The 27,108-nt window shown below is 40.3% G+C and overlaps 1 protein-coding gene and 1 non-coding gene across 2 annotated transcripts in view; one reads left to right on the forward strand and one right to left on the reverse strand.

Annotated features, from left to right (window-relative positions):
* Window positions 1–27,108, forward strand: part of LOC143298166 (armadillo-like helical domain-containing protein 3) — a 39,756-nt gene that overhangs the window by 7,835 nt on the left and 4,813 nt on the right. The window contains exons 6-25 of the mRNA XM_076610911.1: window positions 478–585; window positions 1,463–1,555; window positions 2,065–2,139; window positions 2,672–2,758; window positions 4,025–4,081; window positions 5,232–5,275; window positions 6,037–6,097; window positions 8,394–8,440; window positions 9,469–9,544; window positions 10,808–10,883; window positions 12,366–12,479; window positions 14,160–14,218; window positions 14,872–14,937; window positions 15,169–15,238; window positions 17,480–17,540; window positions 18,115–18,203; window positions 19,418–19,500; window positions 20,784–20,910; window positions 23,543–23,618; window positions 26,230–26,308. Coding sequence (XP_076467026.1) covers window positions 478–585; window positions 1,463–1,555; window positions 2,065–2,139; window positions 2,672–2,758; window positions 4,025–4,081; window positions 5,232–5,275; window positions 6,037–6,097; window positions 8,394–8,440; window positions 9,469–9,544; window positions 10,808–10,883; window positions 12,366–12,479; window positions 14,160–14,218; window positions 14,872–14,937; window positions 15,169–15,238; window positions 17,480–17,540; window positions 18,115–18,203; window positions 19,418–19,500; window positions 20,784–20,910; window positions 23,543–23,618; window positions 26,230–26,308 — 1,548 coding nt within the window. The remainder of the gene's footprint in view (window positions 1–477; window positions 586–1,462; window positions 1,556–2,064; window positions 2,140–2,671; window positions 2,759–4,024; window positions 4,082–5,231; window positions 5,276–6,036; window positions 6,098–8,393; window positions 8,441–9,468; window positions 9,545–10,807; window positions 10,884–12,365; window positions 12,480–14,159; window positions 14,219–14,871; window positions 14,938–15,168; window positions 15,239–17,479; window positions 17,541–18,114; window positions 18,204–19,417; window positions 19,501–20,783; window positions 20,911–23,542; window positions 23,619–26,229; window positions 26,309–27,108) is intronic.
* On the reverse strand, window positions 7,630–7,725 carry LOC143279594 (small nucleolar RNA U13). The gene has a single exon (XR_013054915.1). It is a non-coding gene; the product is annotated as a small nucleolar RNA U13 (small nucleolar RNA).

Here is a 27,108-nt window from a genome sequence, read left to right on the forward strand (position 1 = left end):
TGTGTGAAATTCGGGCTGTTCTCCCCAGGGAGAGCGCATTGCTACACTACAGCGCCACCCATTTTTTTGTAATTTTTTCCTGCGTGCAGTTTTATTTGTTTTTCTATCAAAGTGGGTTTTTCTGCAGAATTTTGCCAGGAACAACCCTTTTGTTGCCGTGGGTTCTTTTATGTGCGCTATGTGCATGCTGCACACAGGACCTCGGTTTATCGTCTCATCTGAATGGGAACAGCATGAATATACTGATGTTGAAACCAGTACAAGTAACAACAGCAATACTGAGTGGTAGAAAGCTTGAGAAAATGAGATCACACATATACAGCCACTGAGTGCATTTGAGAGTTTGTGGGGAAAAGACTTCCCTGACAATGTGCATTTGCTAAAGACATCAAAACATCAGTACAAAGTCTGGCAGCTTCTTTTGTGCTTGACGTATATCTCATCAGCTGTTCATCATGATTTGTGTGTTGTTTTCAGACGCTGTGTGCACTTGTTCGGGGGATTTTCCGCAAAAGTGTGGGCAGTTATGGGTTTGATGTCATCAACCTGCTGGTGGGATTTGACTCTGCAGAGACTGTCATGCAGGTGGGGCCACAGGTGTTTGATGTGAAACATGGGGGGAAGGGTGGGGTAAAGGTTGTGATTTGTCATGTAGTGTTGTGGCATAAGTGTGCAGTGTGATAAAAGTGTAAATGTAGTGATTTGGGCCGTAATGTTGCGGTACTTTTGTGTGCAGTGTGATAGAGTGTAAAGACATTGACTTGGGACGTAGTGCCATGTGATAGAGTGTAAATATAATGATTTGGATCATAGTGTTGTGGTACATGTTTGCTGTGTGATAGAGTGTAAAGACAGCAGTTTGGGATGTAGTGTTGTGGTACATGTGTGCAGTGTGATAGAGTGTAAAGACAGTGATTTGGGACATAGTGTTGTGGTACATTTATGCAGAGTGTGTTATTGTAAAGGTGGTGATTTTGGATTTAGTGTCATGGGACATGCCCTAGATCTGTTCGCTTGGCTGCTGATTTCAGAGTGCTGACAATTCCTTGAAGAAACACAAAATCCCAAGGTCAACATTCTTTTAACTTGGCCCAGTAGTATGGAACAACCTGCCTTTCTTTGTTTGTCACATGGATTCAAAAGACACCTATTTTGTTCTGCCCATCTTTTAATTTTTGTAAAAATTTTTATACTAACGAATACTTCTTGAACTTCTGGTCATGTGTGTGCGGTTGTGTTTGATTTTATGTTTGTGTTTGTACACACTTGTTTGTAAATCGTGTACTTGGTGCATGTATGTTTATGTTCATGTAACTTTTTATATTATGTGTAACTTTTTAATTTAAACGCCACAAACTCCCTGTCTGAGATGTTTGAGCATCAATCTACATTGTCACTGTCATTATCATTATCATTATCATCATTATTGTTATTATTATCATTATTATTATTGTGTGTGCAGAGTCTGATAGAGAGTGTGAATGGCTTTCTGATGGGGGACCATCCCTCAGGCCTCAAACTGCTGACGCTCAAGTTCCTCCTCGTCCTCATCACGGTCAGTGCTGTCCCTGGTTTTAACAAATTCTGTCTGTTCAGAGATAACATAATGCAGCAATGAGCACAACAAACAGAACAAGAGAGGCAAGGCCTTCAAGACTCACTTGTCATACACTTAAAAAAAAACCCAAGCTTTTTATGTATTGAGTATAATTTCAAAATGTAATGTTTAAGATGAGAAAGATCAGTTCAAAGCAAATAAAGTCCCCTAGCATTAATTACAGATTAATTTCCCTTTTTTACTATATGCACCAAAACGTTTGCAAAATAAATAAAACTTCCATGCTGAGCAAAAGAAGTTCCTGTTTGAACAGAAAATGATAATAATGACTGCTCTTGTTGTTGGGTCAGAATATCAGATCAAAGTGCCAAGTTTAGAGAATACAAAAAATATAAATATAACAGTAAATGCAGTTTGCATATAATTAGGCTTCACACACACACACACACACACACACACACACACACACACACACTGTGTCTGTATCTTTTCATGTGTGTGTGCAGGCAGCAGACAACATCAGTCAGAACACACTGCTGGAGTACATCATGATGAACAGTGTCTTTGAGGCCCTGGTGCAGGTGTGTGTGTGCTCGCATGCACGTATATGTGTGTGTGCGTGTGTGTGTTTGTATGTGTGTGAGTGTGTGTGTGTAGAACCTGTGTGTGTGTGTGTGCATGTGTGTGTATGTGTTTATTTGTGTTGTGTTTGTGTTTCTGTGTGCATGTGTGTGTGTGCGCACGTGAGTGTGTGTATGTGTATGTTTTTGTGTGCATGTGTGTGTGTGCACATGAGTGTGTATGTGTGTGTATGTATGTATGCATTTGCATGCCTGTGTGTGTGTGTGTGTGTGTGTGTGTTTGCATCTGTGTATGTGGCTCTGTATGTGTGTTATTAGCACTGTGACGGGGGTGTGTGCGTGTGTGTGTCTGTCTGTCTGTGTGTCTGTGAGTGCATGTATATGTGTGTGTGTGTTTGTGTGTGCACATGTGTGTGAGTGTGCATGTGTGTGTGTGCGCGCGTGTGTGTTTGTGTGTGTGTGTTTGTATTAATGTGTGTGTGTTTGTGTATTAATGTGTGTGTGTGTGTGTGTTAATGTGTGTGTGTGACAGATTCTGGGTCACCCCACGCAGCGCCAGGTGCTGGGTCATGATGCTGCCCTCGTCCTCACTCTGCTGGTTCAGTACAGAAAGTATGAGGTGAACACTGCTGTCATGCAACCATGTGTTTGTTCTATATTGCCTGTGTGTTCTGTGTGGCTTGTTCAGGATTAAAGAGGCTATGCCAGTCTTGAATAAAAGCTAATTTGTGTTCGCACATTTCTTCTGTCATTGCTGCTGTGTGCACATGTCAAATGATCGGTATAAGAGCAAGCCCGACGCTTCCTTTTTTGGGGGAAGTGTGTGGGTTTGTTCCAGTGTACCTTTTATTTACCTGTGTGTTAGCTGAATTGGTAGCATAAGCAGCATTGGTTTGAAGTTATGTACTTTGTGTGTGGAGAGAGTTACCACTCTTTACTAACTGCTGTCATGCATTTTTCTTTTCTTTACACGCTTTATTTAATTATGATGATAATGAAATATTAATGATAAAAACAATAACAATGATAATAATAATGATAATGGTTTCACTTTTTTCAAGGTGGCGTCACTGTGTTGGGACAAATCCATATATGCTACTCCACATCTGCTGGGCAGATACCCAACCAGCAGCATAACCCAGCGTGCTTAGTCAGACCTTGAGTGCGTGCTTATGTTTGTGTGGCTTTCAGAGTGGATTTCTTCTCCAGAATTTTGCCAGAGGACAACCCTTATGGTATCGTGCGTTCTTTTTCAGTGTGCAGGACCTCCAGTTCATCATCTCACCCAAATGACTAGACACTGATTTTTTGAGTCCTCCTCCTACTACAATTAATGATAATAATAATAATACTCACAAGATGAATAATTATGATAATGATGATAATGATGATGATGATGTTTAGAATAGTACTTAAATAACGCTGAATCTTATACAGAGACAAATCAAAGCACTCTCACAAAAGTCATTCACATGCATGCCATGCGTATCTCTGAATCTGAGGGATAAAGACAGAACATGAATTCATGTAAACAGAAAGCTGGAGGCAGTGTAGACTGGAGAGAGGGAGGGTGGGGAGAAGCTGTTTTGGAAAGAGGTCGGTTCTGATGCCAGACTTGTGCTGAATATAGAGATTTGACAAAGCAAGAGAAGGAGCTAATTCCAAGTATAAGGTCCAGAGACAGAAAAGGAGCTGCGGCTGACTGTGGTGTGTTTGAATCAGGAAAGCACCGAAACAGTAGATCTAAAGCTGATTGAAGAGAGCAAGGTGGGGTGCAGAGATGAAAGCAGTTTCAGAGATAGGAAGGGGCAGATTTGGTTGTATGTATATAACAGAATGTTGATTTTGTACAAAGAAGAATGTTTGAAGAATGTGTGTGTTGCAGTCAGCCAACCCTTATATTGTCAAGCTGTCCATCCTGGATGATGAGTTGGCGCTGACAGTAAGTTGTGATGCATACAGTGATGTCATTACTGTCAGTGGTGTGAGTGATGTCAGTGGTGTGAGTGATTTCAGTGGTGTGAGTGGTGTGAGTGATTTCAGTGGTGTCTGGATGTCAGTGGTGAGGGTGTTGTCAGTGATGTGACATCAGTGGTGTGAGTAATGTGAGTGATTTCAGTGGTGGCTGGATGTCAGTGGTGAGGGTGATGTCAGTGATGTGACGTCCGTCGTGTGAGTAATGTGAGTGATTTCAGTGGTGGCTGGGTGTCAGTGGTGAGGGTGTTGTCAGTGATGTGACATCAGTGGTGTGAGTAATGTGAGTGATTTCAGTGGTGGCTGGATGTCAGTGGTGAGGGTGATGTCAGTGATGTGACATCCATGGTGTGAGTAATGTGAGTGATTTCAGTGGTGGCTGGATGTCAGTGGTAAGGGTGATGTCAGTGATGTGACATCCATGGTGTGAGTAATGTGAGTGATTTCAATGGTGGCTGGATGTCAGTGGTGAGGGTGATGTCAGTGATGTGACGTCAGTGGTGTGAGTAATGTGAGTGATTTCAGTGGTGGCTGGATGTCAGTGGTGAGGGTGTTGTCAGTGGTGTGTGATGTCAGAGGTGTCTGTATGTCAGTGGTGCGATGATATCAGTGGTGTCTGGATGTCATTGGTCAGTGATGATGTACAGTGATGTGTAATGTATATTGATGTGTGATATACAGTGTGGCATGGTTTATGATTTACAGTGATGTATGATGTACAATGATGTATGATATGGTGTATAGTGTACAGTTACATATGATGTACAGTGATGTATGATGTAGACTGATTCATGGTGTATGATGTAGATTGATATATGATGTGCATTGAGCAGTTATATGTGAGGTACAGTGATGTATGTTGTAGACTGATGTATGGTGTATGATGTAGATTGATATAGGATATAGAATGATGTACGGTGTAGTATGTGCAGTGACATGTGAGGCACAGTGATGTATAATGTAGACTGATGTATGGTGTACAATGATGTATGATGTACAGTGTTGTTTGATGAATGATGGTCAGTGACATATGATGTACAGTGACGTATAATGTACAGTGATGTATGATGTACAGTGATGTATGATGTATGATGTACAGTGATGTATGTGTTGTTCAGGGTTATGCCCAGGTGGTGTCCACTCTACTGGCTGACTTCAACAGGTGGGTAATCCCCCTTTTCTTCTCCTTATTTTTGTTCATGATCTACATTGTAGGGATGTAAATTTTCTAGATCAAACCAAATTCTGAGATCAGAGAAGTCTATTTCACGCTGCAGGATTGGGAAGATTTTCTTTGGATGATTTTCCATTTTATTGTTGGATTGGTGAAAATTGCATCAGCAGATTATGTTAATTAAGTTGCAGTTTTAAGACATGAACAATTATGCAGAATCCAGTTGTGCAGTTTTGTGCAGTTTCAGTTTCACAAAGAGGTGCACTGGGTTTGGACAAATCCATATAAGCCACGCCACATTTGCAAGGTAGATGCCTGACAGCAGCATAACCCAATGCGCAAGTCTGGCCTTGAGTGCATATATATATATATATATATATATATATATATATATATATATATATATATATATATATATATATTTGTGTACATATCTGAGTGGATTTTTTTCTGCAGAAATTTGCCAGATGGCAACACCTTTGTTGCCATGGGTTCTTTTTCAGTGCGCTAAGTGCGTGCTGCACACAGGACCTCGGTTTATTGTCAGGTCTTAATGACGAGACGCTCATTCTGATTTTCCATTCAAACTTGGGAGAAAGGGCTATTGCGGGATTTGAACCCAGACCCTCACAGACACTGAACTGTGCCACCTACCTCCCAAGAATCCAGTAGATATCCAGAGGTTGATTTAAACACTTATGATGTCCAGTTATTGATGTCAACAGTGTGGTGTGGTGTGGTGATTTCAGGGACTATGAAAAACAGAGCACAGAAACCCAGACGGGCTGGTTCTCTACCCTGGCCAGCATGGTAAGGGGACACAACTGGCTACTGTCTGTTTGGAAAGCCTCATTCTGACCTTGAAACATTCAACCTTGACCTGACCTGACCTGACCTTTATGCATGTGCAGACTTGCCGTGATGGCAAAGCATGTTTGATTATCATTTGACAAACTGGGAAAAAAAGAATTAAAAGTGAATTTTTTTTTATAATTAGGTGTGCCACAGGCATGCCAAGAATTAACATCATTCACCCTGGCCCCCTCCACACCCACCAGTGTTTAACAGTGAGTGTCAGATGCCACTGACAACAGACTTCCTTTGTTCTTATTTTGGTTCTGTATTGTGCCCTCTTGTTTGTTTTAGTCCTGTACTGCGCCCATTTTTGTTTGTTTTTGTTTTGTAATGATTTGCCCTCAATGTATCTTCACTTTTCTTTTTATTCTATTTTATCGTAAATGCTTCTTCCCCCCCATTCTATGCAAATGGTTTACACAAGCCTAGGGCAGGCTGTCAGGGCCTGATCAGCATCTTTGGTGTATCCGAAAATCAGGCACCTGCTACTTAATTAAAAAATTTATTAAAAAAAAAATTGATTAAATTTTTTGAACAGTTGATGTGTGGTGGATATGCATCAGTCCGCACAATTGGACTCCTTGAAACTGAAACTCGGTCAGTCAGTCATGCACACCACTTCATTACCATCAATGATATCTTGTCTTGTTGGCTTTCTGTTTGATTAACTGACAGTTGTGTCATAGTGTTTATAGTTGTGTGTCTTGAAGGCAAGAAAACCTGTACTCTCAAATTTATTGTTGAATTGGTGTTGTTCATGCAAAGGGAAGTAATTAATGATAAAGTGCTATTCTGATTGGGTGTCTGCTAGACACTTTGAATAAGACCTTTTCCATTCTTTTAATTCTCTGTTGTCAGTGTAGGGGAACATTAAAATTTCAGTGTGTGGAAGTGTGCAGACTGATCCATAGATACTGCATCATATTTGATGTTTTTGTTTATTAGAAAAAAACAGCAGCAGGTGTATGACTCTTATGAACCCAATACACTAGTCTGGCCTTAAGAGACTCTGGGTTTGTATAAAACGTTAACCTAAAATAAGATATTTGAACAAAGTAATTACATTAAGTCAAAGTATGGTTGCCCTCCCTGGTTTTGCATGACATCATCAAGGAGTGACCTCCCTTTATGTTGACCACTTTTATGGATTCAGATTGTTTTTAAAAGATCTGCCAGTCAATTCAGTTACTCAAAGAGGGGATATGCTGCATTCAGACAAATCTATATATGCTACATCACATTTGCTAAACAGATGCCTGCCCAACACACTCAGTTAGGCTTTATGGGTAAACAGAATAAAGTAAAATAAAATCAACATTCATGGATATATCATTTAATTGAAAGTTTATCTTATGAATTTCATGGAACTGCCTTTCTCTTATGACCAACATCTGTGATATATGGTTCTCTTTGAAATAACGTTTTGATATTTGAATTTGTTCTATAATGGAATGGTGATTACTCATTATTGGATCAATTCAGTTCAGGATCAGATGGGTCAGTGCCAGTGCGTAACAAAGAGCGACACTATCAGCATTCAGCAGTCTGAAACCCCATTCATCATATGCTTGAACCGAAAGGATCAGTTGCTGTAGGCATATAGTTCCCACATACTCATTCACTTTTCTCACAAATTAAAGGTGTTTTATATTATTCTTAACAAAGTACAGATTTTATTGAGACTTTTTGAAATCAATATCTAAGCCTGAATTTAGTTTATTCTGTTATAACTGGTTTGTATTGTTGCTAAATTTCGAAAGTAAAGGCTTCAATGAGTAAGGTAAAAATATGATGAATGTGTGTTTTCTGGTTGTGTGCACAACTGAACTTTGCATTCTATTTATTGTTCGTTGTTTTTTAAATTATTTTTTTGAAGTGAAGAATGTTGTGTTGTCATCTTATTGACACCATGTTAGTGAGAAAGAAAGCTTCCTACAGTATTGATGATTCTTTTTATGTCCACTAGAAGTGTGACGATCATTATCATATTGCTTTGTGGTGCAAACTTGCATCTGTGACTGTACGAATTACCTCCCTTTGGTCGTTCAGCAACTCACTGGAAAACGCCTTGTGAGGGTTGGCTGGTTGGTTGCTGTTGTTTGTTTTACTGCCTTTGAAATTGCAGTAGATTGTTTGATCAGAGGACATTGAATTGTGTTGTGAGTGAGTGAAATATTGGCTGAGGGTCTGTGCGTGTGTGTAAGTGTATGAGTGCGCGTGCACAGACAATGCAGTGATCTGTCTGTCACAGGTGGGCAACATGTTTGTGGCAGAGGAAAAGCAGATTGAATTGGTCAGGTAGGCTGGCTTTTTATTTTGCAAACACATTTTGAAATAGGAATCGTGCCTTTTTTTTTTTTTTTAGTTGACTTTAAATCGTATTCAGTAAATTGTTTCATATTCAATTCCATTCACATGTCTTCTAGAAAGAAAAAGAAAAGAAAAGGAAAAAATAAGAAAGAAAGATAGAGAGAAAAAGGGGGAAAATTAATCAATAGGATAGATCATTGAAAGAGAAACTCAGGTGGATATTTTCATGTGTAAACCTGAACTTTGCCCACAAAAAGTATGAAAGTTTCTTTACAGGGGAGATAACTCCTACAATTACCGTGTCAACTTCTAAAATAAAACAAATACCTTCTGGAAGTTGATCTGTATATGTAAGTGGAATGGATGTGTGTGTGTGTGTGTTTCTTATCTTTTTTGTTATTGAAGCTTTCCTTGAAAAATGTTGTCAGCCATTTAAAAGTTATTTATGGTGACTGTTCAGGCATTTATATCTCATCCACTGGCAGTGTTGTATGTATGTAACTTTGGCATCAATACTTGGACAGATGTGCTGTGAGTGTAATGGATCAGTCTGAGGCTGTGATGCCTCCTTCAGGAGAAAGTGAAAGGAATTTTTCTTTTTTTCCGGTTTTTTTTTTTTTTAATGTTTATTATCTTTGAAACTATGTACAGAAACACTTATTCCGTGAGGAGTGTAAAAAATAAAAAAAAAAAAAAAAAAAAGGATGAAGAAAAAAAACAGAAAAAAACAAACAGATGGAGAAAGAACAGTGGTCCACCGAAGTGACTCAACAGCAGTGCAGGGTCTCCTCTGGTGTGTGGCCTCCTGGTGACCTAACATCGATCGTTTCCTGTGGAGTGCAAGTGCTGTGACAGATGAGTTTGGGTGTGGTCGTGTACGAGGGACTCGGAATGAGTGGTATGGAAGTAAAACCACTGAAATTGTGCAGATAATGGGGCAGCAAAAAGAAAATAAAAAAGAAAGAAAGAAAAAACAGTGGTGTTGTGATGTGCAAAGTGTGCTGTGTTGTGTGCAGGGCCAATGATTCCCTGTTGCTGGCTCTGTATGAAGCCATCCACCTCAACAGAAATTTCATCACCGCACTGACCCACGTGAGTCCTGTCGTCCTCATGGGTCATTCAATCGTCATCATCATTCAACTGGATCATGATAATAATCGTCATCACCACATCGCATCATATCATCATCATCACAAACACCACCACCACAGCACATCATCATAACCACATTACAGCATCAGCATCATCATCTTTATCATTGATCATCTTCATCATTATCATTATCACACCACATCACCACCGCCACCACCACCAACCACCTCCACCACCACCGCCATTATCATTGTCACCGTTGTCGTCATCATTGTTCTCCTCCTTCTCCTTGTCATCTTTTTTGTGAACACAGATGATGTGATTTATACTTTAACATGTTCAGTGCCAGTGAAAAGTGCTCTCCTCTTGCAAGGGAATTTTGAGAAATCTGGGGTTTAGAAAAAAAAAGACAAAAAGTAGATGAGAAACTGAAAGAAAATGAATGCTTTTATGACGGAAAATGAATGAGAATCTGAATCTGGGCTTTTTTCCAAATTATTTCGTTAGATTCCTATTCAGGCATATCAAAATGAATATTTTTTGTGTTTGTGCAACACAGAAATCTGTTTCCATTGCGACAGAATGACATCCACAAAGAAAACCAAAATATAGCTGGAAATGACATGCTTGTTGTCAGTTCATTCCTGCAGATGATGAAACTGCGCACTCATTGTCACCTGCTCGAAATGTTGCCTGCTTTGATAGCTTGACTGAGCCAGTGTCAAATGTAGCTGTCAGTTGTCATCACCTTTATGTTAAAATGAATCATCAGGCAAGTGTTCGAGATACATCTCCATCATTATGCCTATCCATAATCATTTGCACAGCCTGCAAAATTTTGTAAATCCATTGACTGGGACCACCGTCTCTGCTTGATTATTTTCTGATGCCATTTTGTATATGAAGCAAACACCCTTTTCACGGCTCTTCCATGTGTTTAGCTAGCAAAGCATTATTGATCAGAAAAAGCATCTTCTTCCTGATCAGTGCTCATTTAAATAGTATTTTTATACTGCAGACACATCAAGCTTAACTGTTCAGAGTCACTTTGTATTCATTGAACCAAACTTGGATGAAGGAAAAATCAGAATAGATGCAGGATGTCAGTGGATGTCTTATAGGCACAGGGGAAGCACTTAGTGTGGGATGTCAGCTGTATAGGAATAGAACGGGTTAATGTGACCATGTTGACAGCTGACGTGTGTGTATCCCAGTGTCTGACAGGAGGACAGTGGTGATGCAGCAGTGGTGTGTCTGTTTCAGTCACACACACCCTCCACCCCCGCCACGCCCCCCCTGTCTCCCAGCCCCCCTTCCTCCCCAGGAGTGGACACTGACAGTGAGTGGGGATATTTTGTTTTTCATATTAAGGAAAAGTCAAATTACAAAAAGGAACTTGACACATGAATACATCTGTTCTTACATTATTTCATCCATCCATCCATACTTGTTTATGTCTGTATGCACATACATTTGGATGTATGTACTTACATTCATACATAACCTTCTTACCTACCTACCCACCTGCCTATCTACCTAACTGCTTACCTACCTTCCTACCTGTGTACCTACCAATCTACCTACCTACATACATATCTACCTATACACATACATTACACATGTACATACAGACATTCATATGTACATATGTACCGGTACATTCATGCACACACACACACACACATACATACATGCATACATGCAAACATACATACATGACACAACATGATGTTACAGTGGCTAAAAACACACATGGAAACCACTGCACAGCAAAAGAGCAGTCTTGGAACTGTGCCAGCAGCAGTTACAACTGACAAAAATACTGAAGAATGCTGAAATGTTTAATGATCATTCAGTATGGTTTGCCTCATCTTTTATATACCCATTTATCCAGCCCACTCAATGTTGTTAGTGTTTAGGCAGTCGTGAAAACTGTGTTGTCTTACCCGATGAAATGCTGCCAGCCCACTGCCAGCTGAAATGAAAAAGAATGTGCTCATACTTAACAATGTCAGTGACATTCCACATCCCAGTCATCTTTTTCAAAATATTTTAATTTTATTGTTATGGCTACTTATATGGCACCTTTCTTTGGTCAGAGACCAAACTCTAGGCACTTTACAGAGTCATTTGCATAGCAGCAGGCTGCTTACCTGGGTAGACCAACTGATGGCTGCCTTTTGGCGCTTATTTTCCTGTGTCATTCAGTCACACACACACATACACATGTATATTAAGGCCCTGGTTCAATTACACATACTTAACCATGACCCACTAGTGCAGACTCCGGCAGGGGTCTGACATTCCTGTCCTGTGCAAACTACTATCCGCCTGTGTGGTGAAAACGAAAGTAACTATGGCCGATAACCTCCCGGAAGTAGGTAACCTCCCCTTTGCCCCCTGAATAGCGCCTTCTTTTTCCGGCAGCCATCATGACTCCTGTTCCTGTGCTGTTCATACGGCTAAGTTTTTTGGTATTTTCTGTCTGTCTGTCAATTCTCTGGCGTTCTTGTTTTTTTGTCAAATTATGTCTTGAATCAGGTCGCATAATTATATAGCTCAGTTGGGCGATCTGCGTTATGGTTTTCAGTTTTATATTGTGATTCAGATGTCTTTCACTGGATAGAGCAGGTAAACTTTTTTTTGTGTGTGAGGAGTTATTATAGAGTTTAGGACTTGACTGTATTGACACCAAACAGTGCACTATCTTCAGTGAACTTTGTGTTGATCATTTTTTGCTGTCTGTGAGGTGAAGGCCATGACTTTGGTGGTAATGTAGTGGGGGTGGGTAAGTGACGGTATGGGTGTGGACCTGTTGCAGACAGCAGCAAAGAGTTACCAGCCTTGACAGTGGAAACGTTACCCAGCACGCAGCCCACCAGTCTGCTGGTCACCTTCCTCCAGTATTCCTCCATTGTCATCCAGGATACCAAAGGTATGTCATGTCGTGTCATGTCATGTCATGTCATGTCATGTCATGTCATCTCCCTCCAGTATTCCTCCATCATCATCCAGGATACCAAAGGTATGTCATGTCGTGTCATGTCATGTGTCATGTCATGTCATGTCATCTCCCTCCAGTATTCCTCCATCGTCATCCAGGACTTCAAAGAATAAGAATAAGAATAACTTTATTATCTCCAACTGGAGAAATTTGGTCAGGTGCATTATCACAACATAGACAAGTAAACAACATGGGGAACATAAATGTAAAAGTCAACAACAGCTTTTACGAATATTACAAAGACACAAATGTAAAAAATATCACATACACCGTTTCATACATACATCCACACACTGCAGGTAGTAACTGGTATTCTTAATGTAAAAACAGAGAGAATTAAGAAACATTATTTTGAATATAATTATAAGCATAGCCTACTATATTGCACATTGATTATAATAGACAGATAAGAATAAATTGCGGAAATCCACAACCAGATAATCAGCACACACCCGCACCCAGCCACCCCCCACCCCACACACATGTTATGTTACCTTCCTCCAGTATTTCTCCATTGTCATCTAGGACAACAAAGGTACGTCACGTCATGTCATATGTCGTGTCTTTTACCTTCCTCCAATATTCCTCCATTGTCATTCGGGGCACCAAAGGTGTGTCATGTCATTTCATGTCATGCTGGGTTTCTCCAGTATTCCTTCATCATCATCCAGGACATTAAAGGTATGTCATGGTATGTCATTTCATGTCATGTCATGTTACCTCCCTCCCGTATTTCTCCATCGTCATCCAGGGCACCAAATGTATGTCATGACATGTCACATCATGTCATGTCACCCTCCTCCAGTATTCCTCCATAGTCATTCGTGGCACCAGAGGTGTGTCATGTCATGTCATGTTATGTCATGTCACATTCCTCCAGTATTCCTCCACTGTCATCTAGGACACCAAAGGTATGTCATGTCATGTAGTGTCATGTCACCATCCTCCTGTATTCCTCTGGTGTCATTTAGGACACCAAAGATGTGTTCTGTAGTGTCATATGGTCATTTTCCTCCACTATTCCTCATAAAGGACACTAAAGGTATGTCATGTCATGTGTCATGTTGTCATCTTCTTCCATTATTCCTCCACTGTCATCCAGGATACCAAAGGGATGTCATGTCATCTCATGTCATGTCATTTCGTCACCTTTTTTGGTTATTCTCTATTGTCATTCAGGACAGTGAACTATGATGATTATTACAGTTAGTGCTATTGTTTTTGTTGTTGCTGAAGGGACAGATTGGAAGAATAGGCACTGCCTAAAAGCTTCATTCTTGAATGATCAAAGTCTTGTACTCCTATGTTTATTTCTCTCTCTCTCTGTCTGTATATATATATATGTGTGTGTATATATATGTATGTAGATTTCCTATCTCTATAAATGTTGTAAGCTTTTGCTGTTATTACTCAGTATTGTGTAGTGTGAACTGTAATCAGGGTGGGTACCCCCCCTAAAAAAACAACCCTGAACCAAAAAACAAACAAAAAACGCACCAGTACTTATCTATTCTCCTTGGAAATGAACAATTTTGTCTTGTCTTGTTTTGTATTGCCTTGTTCAGTGATCTTGTCTGACATTCTTGATGTGTGATGAATGGACTGTTTCAGACTCAGTACGATACAACAATGCCAAACTGTGTTTCATCATCCTCACCTGCATTTCTGAGGTGAGCGCCTCTTTCTTCTTTCTCAGATCGAAGAGGTGTAAAAGGTCATGGTAAACCAGCTGACAGGATGACATCATTCTGCTTTGTTTGAAATCGTATTGTTGATATTCTGACTGTGAAGATATCTGTCACACGACCTGTATGTTCTTATTATCCTAACTCATTATTTGGTTTATTTTCTTTATCTTATTGTTATTTATCATTGGAAAAATGTTATTGCCAACACTGCTTTTGTCATGTTTTCATGACACACTCTGGTTTCATGTCCGTTTGCAGGTAACTCAGTATAACAACCACAAAAGAAACACATGTTGATGGATGAGTGCAGAAATTGAGGAATGGATGGATGAGAGAAGAAGAAATTGAAAGAAAAAGAAAAGAAAAAAAAAGGAAACAGGATCTGATAAGAGAAACTGCCTTAAACTGTTTAATCAGTTGTTTTGGAGAAAAGAATAAGAATTAAACTACATATTTTTTTTTAATTAACATTTTTTTAAGTTTCAAAAAAGAAAAAGAAAAGGCAGATGTGGTGTAGCGTAAATGGATCAGTTCTCATGCTTTGACACCTCCTTAAAGCTCAGTTTAAATAAAAAATAAAAAAAAAGTTTGACAAGGTACAAAAGCAGTGGTGAGTGATGTGTGTTGTGTTACAGGACCAGTACGCAAATTCCCTGATGCATGATGCCAACATGACCTTCAGGGTACCACTACACCGCATGGTTAGTTTGTGTGTTAGTGTGTGTGTGTTAGTGTGTGTGTGTATGTGTGTGTTAGTGTGTGTGTGTGTGTGTGTGTGTGTGTGTGTATGTGTGTGTGTGTGTGCGTTCATGTGTTCATGTGTGTGTGTGTGTGTGTGTTGTTGTTTTTTTGTGTGTGTTTATGTGTGTGTGTGTGCCTGGCATGAAGGTGTGGTGAGATGGTGAAGGAGGATGGCATGTGTGTGTGTGCAGCCCATGAGACATCGCAAGGTCAAGGTTGAGATCCATGCCCCATCCCGTCCCCTGGTCTGCTCCTTGATAGGTAATCAAGACTTCTTTCTTCACACACACACACACACACACACACACACACATTCACACATTCATACTCACACTGACACGGATATAGACAAAAAGAGACACAGACACACTCATAGATACACAGATACACACACACACACATACAAACACACACACACATACACCACACCCACACAAGCAAAACACACACCACTCAGACATATGCATAAGGACACGGACATGCGCTCAAACACACAGACACAGACTCACATAGGGTGTTTTTTTTCTATACTGCAAAGTGAAAGTTCTTTTATTGATTATTTTTTTTTTATGCAATGCAATTTTAATGAGACCATGAATGTAGATTTTGAAGAATGAATAAGTAGAGTTGCAGGGTAAGTGCTATATGAATTATTATTATTATTATTGTTGTTGTTGTTGTTAATGTTAATGTTGTTATTATTATTTTTATATTTAATTACACACACATAACTGTGACCCACTATTGCAGACTCTTGACAGGGGTCTGACATTCCTGTCCTGTGCAAAAAACAAACAAACAAACCAAAAAATTGTTGTAATCATTATTATGAAGACTTGGCTGAGAAGGTGTGTTATAACATTTTGTCACATGATGAACATTAATTGTTGCAAGCTTCACAGTAGATTTCATGATTATGTTGGGCTATTTGTCAATGATGAGGTCTACTTTATCAAACACTCTTGATCATTACCACTCACACTGAAGTTGTGTTGAACATGTTTAACTCTGTATCTTTTTTTTTTTTTTTTTTTGCTGCCTCATCATCTGCACCGTTTCAGTGGCATTACTCCCATGCCGCTCATTTAGATTCCCCCATACACGGCCACACCCGGGTTCGTCCATCGCAGTTCCAGCGTCGGCAGTCCACAGTGAACCATCGATGTTAGGTCGCCAGGAGGCCACACACGAGAAGAGACCCTGCACTGCTGCTGAGTCACTTCGGTGGTGTTCAGTGGTGCCTTTTCTGTTTTTTAACATACTTAGGACACCACCTACTAAGCCCCCTACTAACGACAATAATGGCTTAGTCGCGGAGCCAGACTGAGTGAGCGTCCCTCCCAGAGTGGAGACCGCCACCACGTCCCTCAAACAACAGCCCCCCATGAATCTGCCGACACTGACGACATTGACAGGACTCACCCCAAGCACGGAAGTGGAGGGGTATCAAAACTGAGGTCACCATGAGAGCAGGGCATGAAAGGCCACAGACTTTGAGACTATTTTGTTTATATTGATGACGATGAAGGAGGAGGAGGATGACGATGATGATGACGATGTTGCTATGGAGGTCCATTTTGGTTTGGGACTGCGTGACAAGGCTGTACTCTACGCTTCCTGTCATAATGATATCCCGGCGTTAACCAGGCCCGAGAGATACAGACACTTGCAGTGTTGGTCAGGTAATTAGAGCAACACACCCAAAGACGCATCCTTGAAGTGGATGACGCTCGACTGTGTGGTCCCAGTCTCCCCATTTAAACCCACAGCACACTCAACTCTGGGTAGGAGCCGGCCACGGGCCGAAAAACCCACCTTCGCTGGGATTCGAACCTGCATCCTCCCAGCCGTCAGTCCGTGACGCTAACCACTTCGCCACGGCGGCTGGTTTAACTCTGTATCTTTGTTGTTATGGAAACTTCAAGGGAAATGATTCTGATATATGATTGCAGGAAAATGCATTTATGGTACATTGTCGCTGTTTATTTTCAAAGCATGTTTGTGGTATCAGCCATAATCATTACAGTTGTCATGAGTCTCATAATGATCATTCAGTGTTCAGAAGTTAATGGTGAAATTCATCTTGAGACATTGTTTTGTTTCTTCAAATATTGTTTTTTAATTTTTTTTTGCAGTCGTTCATGAAGCATAATTCAGTTTTTAGTATTATAATCTGTGTGGGGCTTGATCATAGTCATGTATGTTTTAATGTTTGACTGTTATGATAAAATATTTGGGCTTTCTTTTTCTTCGTCTACTGTATGTGCATGATGAAGACTTATTCTTACAGACTTGATGCTGAAGTTCATGATTAACACTTGCGCTTGTAGACTTGATGGTGAAGTTCATCATGATAGACATTTATTGTTGCAGATTTGATGGTGGAGTTCATCATGATAGACATTTATTGTTGCAGATTTGATGGTGGAGTTCATCATGATAGACATTTATTGTTGCAGATTTGATGGTGGAGTTCATCATGATAGACATTTATTGTTGCAGATTTGATGGTGGAGTTCATCATGAGTCACATGATGAAGACATTCCCTATGGAGCTTTACTTGTGAGTTGTCTCTCCTTTTGTGATCATTATGAATCTCTTTGATACCTTATTTCAACAGTGGTGTTTGTGTCAGGACTGTAAGCGACAGCAGTATTGTTTGTGTATCAGGACTGATTGTTTTTCCCTTACCCCTTTTCTCTTCATTTAGGTGGTGAGGAAATTTGCATCCAAATAAATTCAAGACAAACTAGATTTTGGCCTTCTCTTTTGTCTTGTGAGTAAAAAAACAACGTGAACCATGTAGTGTATTAAGTAATGTCTGCACAGAAGGGGTTTATAGTCTGGAATGGATCAATAGTACACCTAACTTAGTTTGAAACAGGATTTGGTTGTGTTAGGAATCACCAACATTTTTATGAAAATTATTTGAATCATAATTCCATTTATGCTTTGAGAGATCATTTTGAAAAGATATGGATGGAATGATTACAACTAAGCATTTAATGTAGATGAAGGAATGTTAACCCTTATTAATTTGTCTCAATGGATGCAAATGTTATGATAAGCCTAGTTGTTGATTATGTTGTTTTCTGAAAAGGGTCAAAGAAAAATGAAATCATGTATGTTGAATCAGGAGAGGCCTGGGAATCATTCACCGTGTGTTGTGCTATCAGAAGAAGCTCCGTGTCCGAATCCAGTATCCATGGAAAGAACTGTGGACAGGTGGGTCAGAGACAGGATGGGGTGAAGGAGAGACAGAGAGAGAGACAGAGACAAAGAGAGACAGACAGAGAGACAGACAGTGTGAATCAGAGGAGAGAGAGGAGGAGAGGTAGAGATGGGTATAGAATCTGTCGGTATATCTTAATGTGTTTGATCCAACACTGAAGAGTAGAGTGGTATCACAGTGGTAATGTGTCTGACTGAGAAACAGGTGTCCACAGGTTTGAGCCCCACACATGGACCAGGATTTTTTTTACTTCGCCTTGCACTAGACCTTCAGTGGTGGTCTGGGTGCTAGTCACTTGGATGAGATGATAAACTGGGGTTTCGTCTGCAGCATGCACTTAGTGCCAGTAAAAGAAACCCACAGCAACAAAGGAGTTGTCCCTGGCAAAATTCTTTTCCAGAAAAAGGAACAGAAAATTGTAGTGCTGCACTGTGATCATGGAGAGCTGCCCGAATTTCACACAGAGAAATCTGTTGTGACAACAACAACAAAAACAAAACAAAACAAACAAAAAAAACACCTCCCCTGTGGAGAAGCCTGAGAAGATGAACACCTTTGGAGCTGCTGTTTTGTATTGTGAATGTGAGTTGTCATAGTGTTGTGGTTTTGCTTAGCGTTGATCACACATTGGTTTTCCTCTTTCCCTTCACCTTCCCTTTACCAAGGCCTGATCAGCATGGTGGGTTTATGCAAAGTTCAGGCATCTGTTCCTTCAAAAAATGTTTTTTTCTTGAAGCAGGAGTGGTGCACTGTATATATATTGATCAGTCTACATGCTTGAACTCTTGAATGGAAGTGAAAGTGAAACTTTTTCCTCTTCACAACTCGCTGATGAGAGCTGGCTGCATGCAGGGTTGAGGTGGAGTTGACAGGTGGTGAGACTGACTGCAACATATCACTGTCTCACTGCAGTGGTCCTCCTACCAACAAAACAGTCACACTGATGAGGATGAGTATGATGAGGAGGATTATGATGAGTAGGATGATGTGAATAATGATGTGCGATGTGCGATGTTGATAATGACAACAATGATGATGATGATGATGACAATGATGATGATGCCAAGGATAATAACAGCGATGTTGATAATGACAACAGTGATGATGGTGATGATGATGCCAAGGATAATGATGATGACAATGATGAGGACATTGATGATGATGACAGTGATGACGATAATGACAACAACGATGTTGATGATTGCAGCACTGATCAACCTGCTCAAGTTCCTGTTGTCTCATGAGACACAGCTGGTGAAGAAACACAACATTTTCCACCTCTGTTCTAAGGTCAGTTCCTTCTTTATTTTTGCCTGTGTTTTGTGTGTGTGTGTGTGTGTGTGTGTGTGTGTGTGTGTGTTCATGATCTCTTTTTTTCTTGTGTGTGTTTGTGTGTGTGTGTGTGTGTGTTGGTTTTTTTGTGTGTGTTGTGCGCGTGTGTATGTGTATGTGTATGTTTTTAAATTTTTTTAAAATTTTTATTTTTTTTAGGAGAAATCAGTGGATACCTAAAAGTTCTGCAAGTGAGCAGGATAGTTTCAGCATCCCTGGAAGGTTCTTTGTTGTTTTTTTTTTTTGTTTTTTTTTTTCTTTTTTGTCTTAAGTTTTTTTGTTTTTTTTGTTTTTTTTTTGTTCCTTCCATCATCATTTTTCTCCTTTCTGTTGTCTTTTCTTTTTTTCTTTCCTGATGTTTTTAATCTGTCTTCTTCCCAGTGGCATGTTCAAACACCTACAAGACCATGCAACATATATTACACATACATGATGGCTTCACACAAAATCATATTCCCTGAAAGAGAGGCATGGTATACATACACACACACACCCTCTCACTCTCTCTGTGTCTCCTTTACTCACTCAATCCCCTCCCTCTCCACAAGCTCTACACCTAAGTACAATAATATGTATGTGCACACTGAATACTACCCTCAGGAGGCTGAGTTCTGATTCAAAGATAAGGTCAAGATTTTTGCACTTGCCGTATTTAAATTTGGAGATGGACAGTTTTGCTATTAACAATATCGTATTGATTTCCTTTCGTTTTTCATCAGTTGGAATGTCCATTTTTGTTGTACCAAACAGAGCTACTTTTTCATCCATGGGAATCAGCGTATCGTAACATGAGAATGAGTTGTTTCACATGTTTCCAAAAGGAGGAAAGTTTGGGGCAGGAGTAAAAGGCATGTTCAATGTAATCGGTTTCTTGGCACCAGTTACATCTGTTTGTGTCCGTTACACCCATTTTAGCAAGCAGAATATTCGTTGGGTAAATATTGTGTATGAATTTGAAGTAAAGTAACCTCAGTCGTGATTCTTTCGTACATTCGTATGCTAATTTGAAGTAGTCGCTTATATTGTGTATGTGTATGTTTGCGTGTGTCTGGATGATGCATGCATGTACATGTGTGTGAGTACATGTGTGTAAGGGAAAGGTATTCAAAACAGACACAATTTGTAAATTGCTGACTGTTGAGGTTTATGGCTTATGGTTGACATTCTTTGTTTATTTCTTAGGATTGTGGTGTATGGATGATTGTGAACATGCTAATGTGGGTATGCCCTACCTGTTACAGATAGTGAATGTGTTCAATCTGTTCATCACCTATGGAGACACGTTCCTCCCCAACCCCAACAGCTATGATGAGCTGTACTATGAGATCATCCGCATGCACCAGACCTTCGGCAACCTGTACTCAATGGGTAGGTGGATACATACCTGTCAGTATGTCTTTCAGTACAGCTGTGCTGTATAGGTAGATGTATACTTGCTTGTCAGTATGTCTGTAATCAATATGGCTGTGCTATATTGGTAAGTGGATACATACTTGTCAGTATGTGTGTCAGTACAGCTGTACTGTATAGGTAGGTGGGTATATACTTGTCATTATGTCTATCAGTACAGCTGTACTTCATAGGAAGGTGGAGACATACGTGTCAGTATGTCTGTGAGTACAGCTGTCCTGTATAGGTAGGTGGATACATACTTGTCAGTGTGTCTGTACAACTGTCCTATATAGGTAGGTGGATGCATACCTGTCAGTATATCTGTGAGTACAGCTGTCCTGTATAGGTAGGCGGATACACACCTGTCCATGTGTCTGCAAATGCAGTTGTACTGTATAGGTATGTGAATATATGCCTGTCAGTATGTCTTGTCAGTGCAGCTGTACTGTATAGATAGGTAGATATACCTGTCAGTATGTCTGTCATCATTTCAGCTGTACTGTGTAGGTAGGTGGATACATACCTGTCAGTACAGCTGTATTCTATAGATAGGTGGATATACCTGTCTGAATGTCTGTCATCAGTACAGCTGTACTATGTGGGTAGGTGGATACATACCTGTCAGTATGTCTGTCAGGACAGCTGTACTGTATAGGTAGTTGGATATACCTGTCAGTATGTCTGTCATCAATACAGCTATACAGTGTAGACAAGTGTATACATACCTGTCAGTACGTCTGTCAGTACAGCTGTACTGTATAGGTAGGTGGATATACATGTCAGTATGTCTGTCATCAGTACAGCTCTACTGTATAGGTTGGTGGATTCATACCTGTCAGTATGTCAGTATAGCTGTACTGTATAATGAGGTGGATGCGCACCTGTCGTTATGTCTGTCAGCACAGCTGTACTGTACAGTAGATACATGTGTCACATTCAAAAAATCCAAAGTTAGTGTGTGTGTGTATGTTGTCTGACAACAGATAAAATGAGAGAAACTGGCAGATCATGGGCACATAGTGCTGTGTGTGTGCATGCAGTTTTCCACCCAGTGGTGCAATCTGTCGACACAGTCCAACCTGACAGATGTTATGTTTCTTTCTTTCTTTATTTTGAAGTGGATGTGTTGGGTTTTTTTTTTTTACTATAAGGAAAACAGATGCTAGCAATATCCAGAGTGTTTTGCAAAACCATAGCCAACAAAAATGCTGGCAATATCCAGTTGTTTAGCACAGCCATAGCTAACATAATGCTGGCAATATCCAGTTGTCTAGTACAGCCATAGCTAACATAATGCTGGCAATATCCAGTTGTTTGGTACAGCCATAGCTAACATAATGCTGGCAATATCTAGTTGTTTAGTACAGCCATAGCTAACAATGCTGGCAATATCCAGTTGTTTAGTACAGCCATAGCTAACATAATGCTGGTAATATCCAGTTGTTTAGTACAGCCATAGCTAACATAATGCTGGCAATATCCAGAGTGTTTAACAAAGCCATAGCTAACTTAAACAGAACATAGAAAAGAATAGAATATGTCCTTAAGACCAAGTGTACTGGAGTCACAATGAATATTGGGGGATGGGGGATGGGTTGGGTTGGGTTGGCCCTTTGGGGTGGTGATAGTACATAAAAAGGTAACAAACATTATATAAACAAGAGAGGCAAGGCCTTCAAGACTCACTTGTGATACACTTAAAAAAAAATCTATCCTTAAAATGTGTTCTGTATTTGTTATTATAAAGCTTCGCATTAAAAAAAAGAAAAAAAAAAGTCCTAACCACATTCGAATTAAGCCCCCTAGCATTAATTACAGAGTAATTTCCCTTTTTTTACTATCTGCACCAAAATGTTTGCAAAATAAATAAAACTTCCATGCTTAGCAAAAGAAGTTCCTGTTTGAACAAAAAATGATAATAATGACTGCTCTTGTTGTTGGGTCAGAATATCAGATCAAAGTGCCAAGTTTAGAGAATACAAAAAATATAAATATAACAGTAAATGCAGTTTGCATATAATTAGGCTTCATTTTTTATTTTTTTGTGCCCATCCCAGAGGTGCAATGTTGTTTTAAACAAGATGACTGGAAAGAACTGGATTTTTCCTATTTTTGTGCCTCATTTGGTGTCAACTGACAAAGTAGTTGCAGAGAAAATGTCAATGTTAAAGTTTACCACGGACACACAGACACACACACACACACACAGACAACCGAACACCGGGTTAAAACATAGACTCACTTTGTTTACACAAGTGAGTCAAAAATCATATACAAACACAGATACAGTAGCTAACATTAATGCTGGCAATATCCAGTGTTTTGCAAAGCCTTAGCTGACGAACTCCAGGTATACAATCACTGATACAGGCATGTTGTATAGAGGTGGTGGTAGTAAGACTAGATGCCAAGAGAAACAGAAGAAAACTGAAATCCATATCTCCTCCTTACGCAGAAGTATTCCAAAGCTTGCGAGAGATCTTTGCAGATAAGTACAAAAGCCCTCCTGGTGAGGTGATCGTGTTAAGCTGCAGAAGCCATGCCCCCCCTGCCCCCTCCCATGCAGCAGACACTTGACCAGCACTGTGGTGGTGGTGGTGTGTTTCAGCCTTGCGCTACACCACCACTGAGAATGAACACAAGGAGTCAGCAGCCCGGCTCATCAACCACCTGGTCAACATCAGGTAAAATGCCCCGTGCCTCACCTCCTGCGTGTACAGGACACCTCTCTTTGTGACAGTGCCGCGCCGTAAGGCTGATATCACATGACACCTTTCTGTGTGATGCTGCTGTGACATGGATGACATGACATGATACCTACATATGTGATGCTACTGTCAACATGGCTGACATGACATGGCACCTTTCTGTATAACACTACTGTCAACATGGCTGACATGGTATGACACCTTTCTGTATAACACTGTTGTCAATATGGCTGACATGGTGTGACACCGTTCTGTATAACACTGTTGTCAACATGACTGACATGGTATGACACCTGTCTGTATAACACTGTTGTCAACATGGCTGACATGGTATGACACCTTTCTGTATAACACTACTGCCAACATGGCTGACATGACATGGCACCTTTCTGTATAACACTGTTGTCAACATGGATGACATGGTATGACACCTTTCTGTATAACACTACTGTCAACATGGCTGACATGACATGGCACCTTTCTGTATAACACTGTTGTCAACATGGCTGACATGGTATGACACCTTTCTGTATAACACTACTGTCAACATGGCTGACATGACATGGCACCTTTCTGTAAAAACACTACTGTCAACATGACTGACATGACATGACACCTTTCTGTATAACACTGTTGTCAACATGGCTGACATGGTATGACACCTTTCTGTATAACACTGTTGTCAACATGGCTGACATGACATGACACCTTTCTGTATAACACTGTTGTCAACATGGCTGACATGGTATGACACCTTTCTGTATAACACTGTTGTCAACATGGCTGACATGGTTTGACACCTGTCTGTATAACACTGTTGTCAACATGGCTGACACAGAAATGACACCTTTCTGTATACAGACAGATATAATGTATGACACCTTTCTGTATAACACTGTTGTCAACATGGCTGACATGGTATGACACCTTTCTGTATAACACTGTTGTCAACATGGATGACATGGTATGACACCTTTCTGTATGACACTACTGTCAACATGGCTGACATGACATGACACCTTTCTGTATAACACTGTTGTCAACATGGCTGACATGGTATGACACCTTTCTGTATAACACTACTGTCAACATGGCTGACATGACATGGCACCTTTCTGTATAACACTGTTGTCAACATGGCTGACATGGTATGACACCTTTCTGTATAACACTACTGTCAACATGGCTGACATGACATGGCACCTTTCTGTATAACACTGTTGTCAACATGGATGACATGGTATGACACCTTTCTGTATAACACTACTGTCAACATGGCTGACATGACATGGCACCTTTCTGTATAACACTGTTGTCAACATGGATGACATGGTATGACACCTTTCTGTATAACACTACTGTCAACATGGCTGACATGACATGGCACCTTTCTGTATAACACTACTGTCAACATGACTGACATGACATGACACCTTTCTGTATAACACTGTTGTCAACATGGCTGACATGGTATGACACCTTTCTGTATAACACTGTTGTCAACATGGATGACATGGTATGACACCTTTCTGTATAACACTGTTGTCAACATGGATGACATGGTATGACACCTTTCTGTATAACACTGTTGTCAACATGGCTGACATGACATGACACCTTTCTGTATAACACTGTTGTCAACATGGCTGACATGGTATGACACCTTTCTGTATAACACTACTGTCAACATGGCTGACATGGTATGACACCTTTCTGTATAACACTGTTGTCAACATGGCTGACATGGTTTGACACCTGTCTGTATAACACTGTTGTCAACATGGCTGACACAGAAATGACACCTTTCTGTATACAGACAGATATAATGTATGACACCTTTCTGTATAACACTGTTGTCAACATGGCTGACATGGTATGACACCTGTCTGTATAACACTTGTCAACATGGCTGACATGGTATGACACCTTTCTGTATAACACTACTGTCAACATGGCTGACATGGTGTGACACCGTTCTGTATAACACTGTTGTCAACATGACTGACATGGTATGACACCTGTCTGTATAACACTGTTGTCAACATGGCTGACATGGTATGACACCTGTCTGTATAACACTTGTCAACATGGCTGACATGGTATGACACCTTTCTGTATAACACTTGTCAACATGGCTGACATGGTATGACACCTTTCTGTATAACACTACTGTCAACATGGCTGACATGACATGACATGACATGACACGATATGACATCTTTCTCTGTTACACTGCTGTCAACATGGCTGACACAACATGACATGATACCTTTCAATGTAACACTGCTGTCAACATGACTGACATGACATGACACCTTTATGTGTGACACTTCTGTCACATGGCTGACATGACATGGTAAATTTCTCTGTGACAGCGTGGTGAAGCCATGACATGACAAGATTTTCTGTGGCTACAGTAACATTGCATGACAAGGATGTGTGTGACAGTGTGATATGGCCATTTTATGATAATGCTATGATTTCATTTAGGAGTTAAGGGCCGAAACACTTGACTTAGGGGGGCTTCGTTTCTGAAGACCTTGTACTGTTCAGCTTTCCCTAGAGTTACTTATCACATTGATTTCAGGGCCATCATCAATCACTTCACACCTAAAGTGGATTCCTGGGCAGCTGCACACCAACAGTCATCACTTACAGAGGATCAGGTGTGTGTGGATGTGGTGTGTGTGTTGATATGTGTGTGTGGATGTGGTGTGTGTTTTGATGTGGTTATTGTTGAGGTGTGTTGATGTTTGTGTGTGTGTGTGGTGTGTGTGGATGTGGTTTGTGTTTTGATGTGTATTATTGAGGTGTGTTGTTGTTGTGTGTGTGTTGATGTGGTGTATTATTTTGGTGTGTTATGTGATTTGTACATGGCTGTGGTTTATTGTGGTGTGTTGATGTGATGTATTACTGTAGTGTGTTGATGAGGTGTGTCTGTTGATGTGGTTTATTATTGTGATGTGTTGATGTGTGTGTTGATGTGGTGTATTACTGTAATGTGGTGTGTGTGTTGATCTGATGTGTTGATTGTATGTTGATGCGGTGTATTGATGCATTGTGTGGACATGGTGTATTGACACAGTGACATGGTGTGTTGATGGTGTATGTTGATGCTGGTGTGTTGATGCATTACATTGATATGGTGTGTTAATGCTGTGTTGATGTGTGTTGACACTGTGATGTGGTGTGTTGATGCTGTGTTGATGTGTGTTGACACTGTGATGTGGTGTGTTGATGCTGTGTTGATGTGTGTTGACACTGTGACGTGGTGTGTTGATGCTGTGTTGATGTGTGTTGACACTGTGATGTGGTGTGTTGATGCTGTGTTTATGTGTGTTGACACTGTGACGTGGTGTGTTGATGCTGTGTTGATGTTTGTTGACACTGTGATGAGGTGCGTTGATGCTGTGTTGATGTTTGTTGACACTGTGATGTGGTGTGTTGATGTTTGTTGACACTGTGA

Source organism: Babylonia areolata, chromosome 2 (genome assembly GCF_041734735.1).
Source record: "Babylonia areolata isolate BAREFJ2019XMU chromosome 2, ASM4173473v1, whole genome shotgun sequence".
NCBI lineage: Eukaryota > Metazoa > Mollusca > Gastropoda > Neogastropoda > Buccinidae > Babylonia > Babylonia areolata.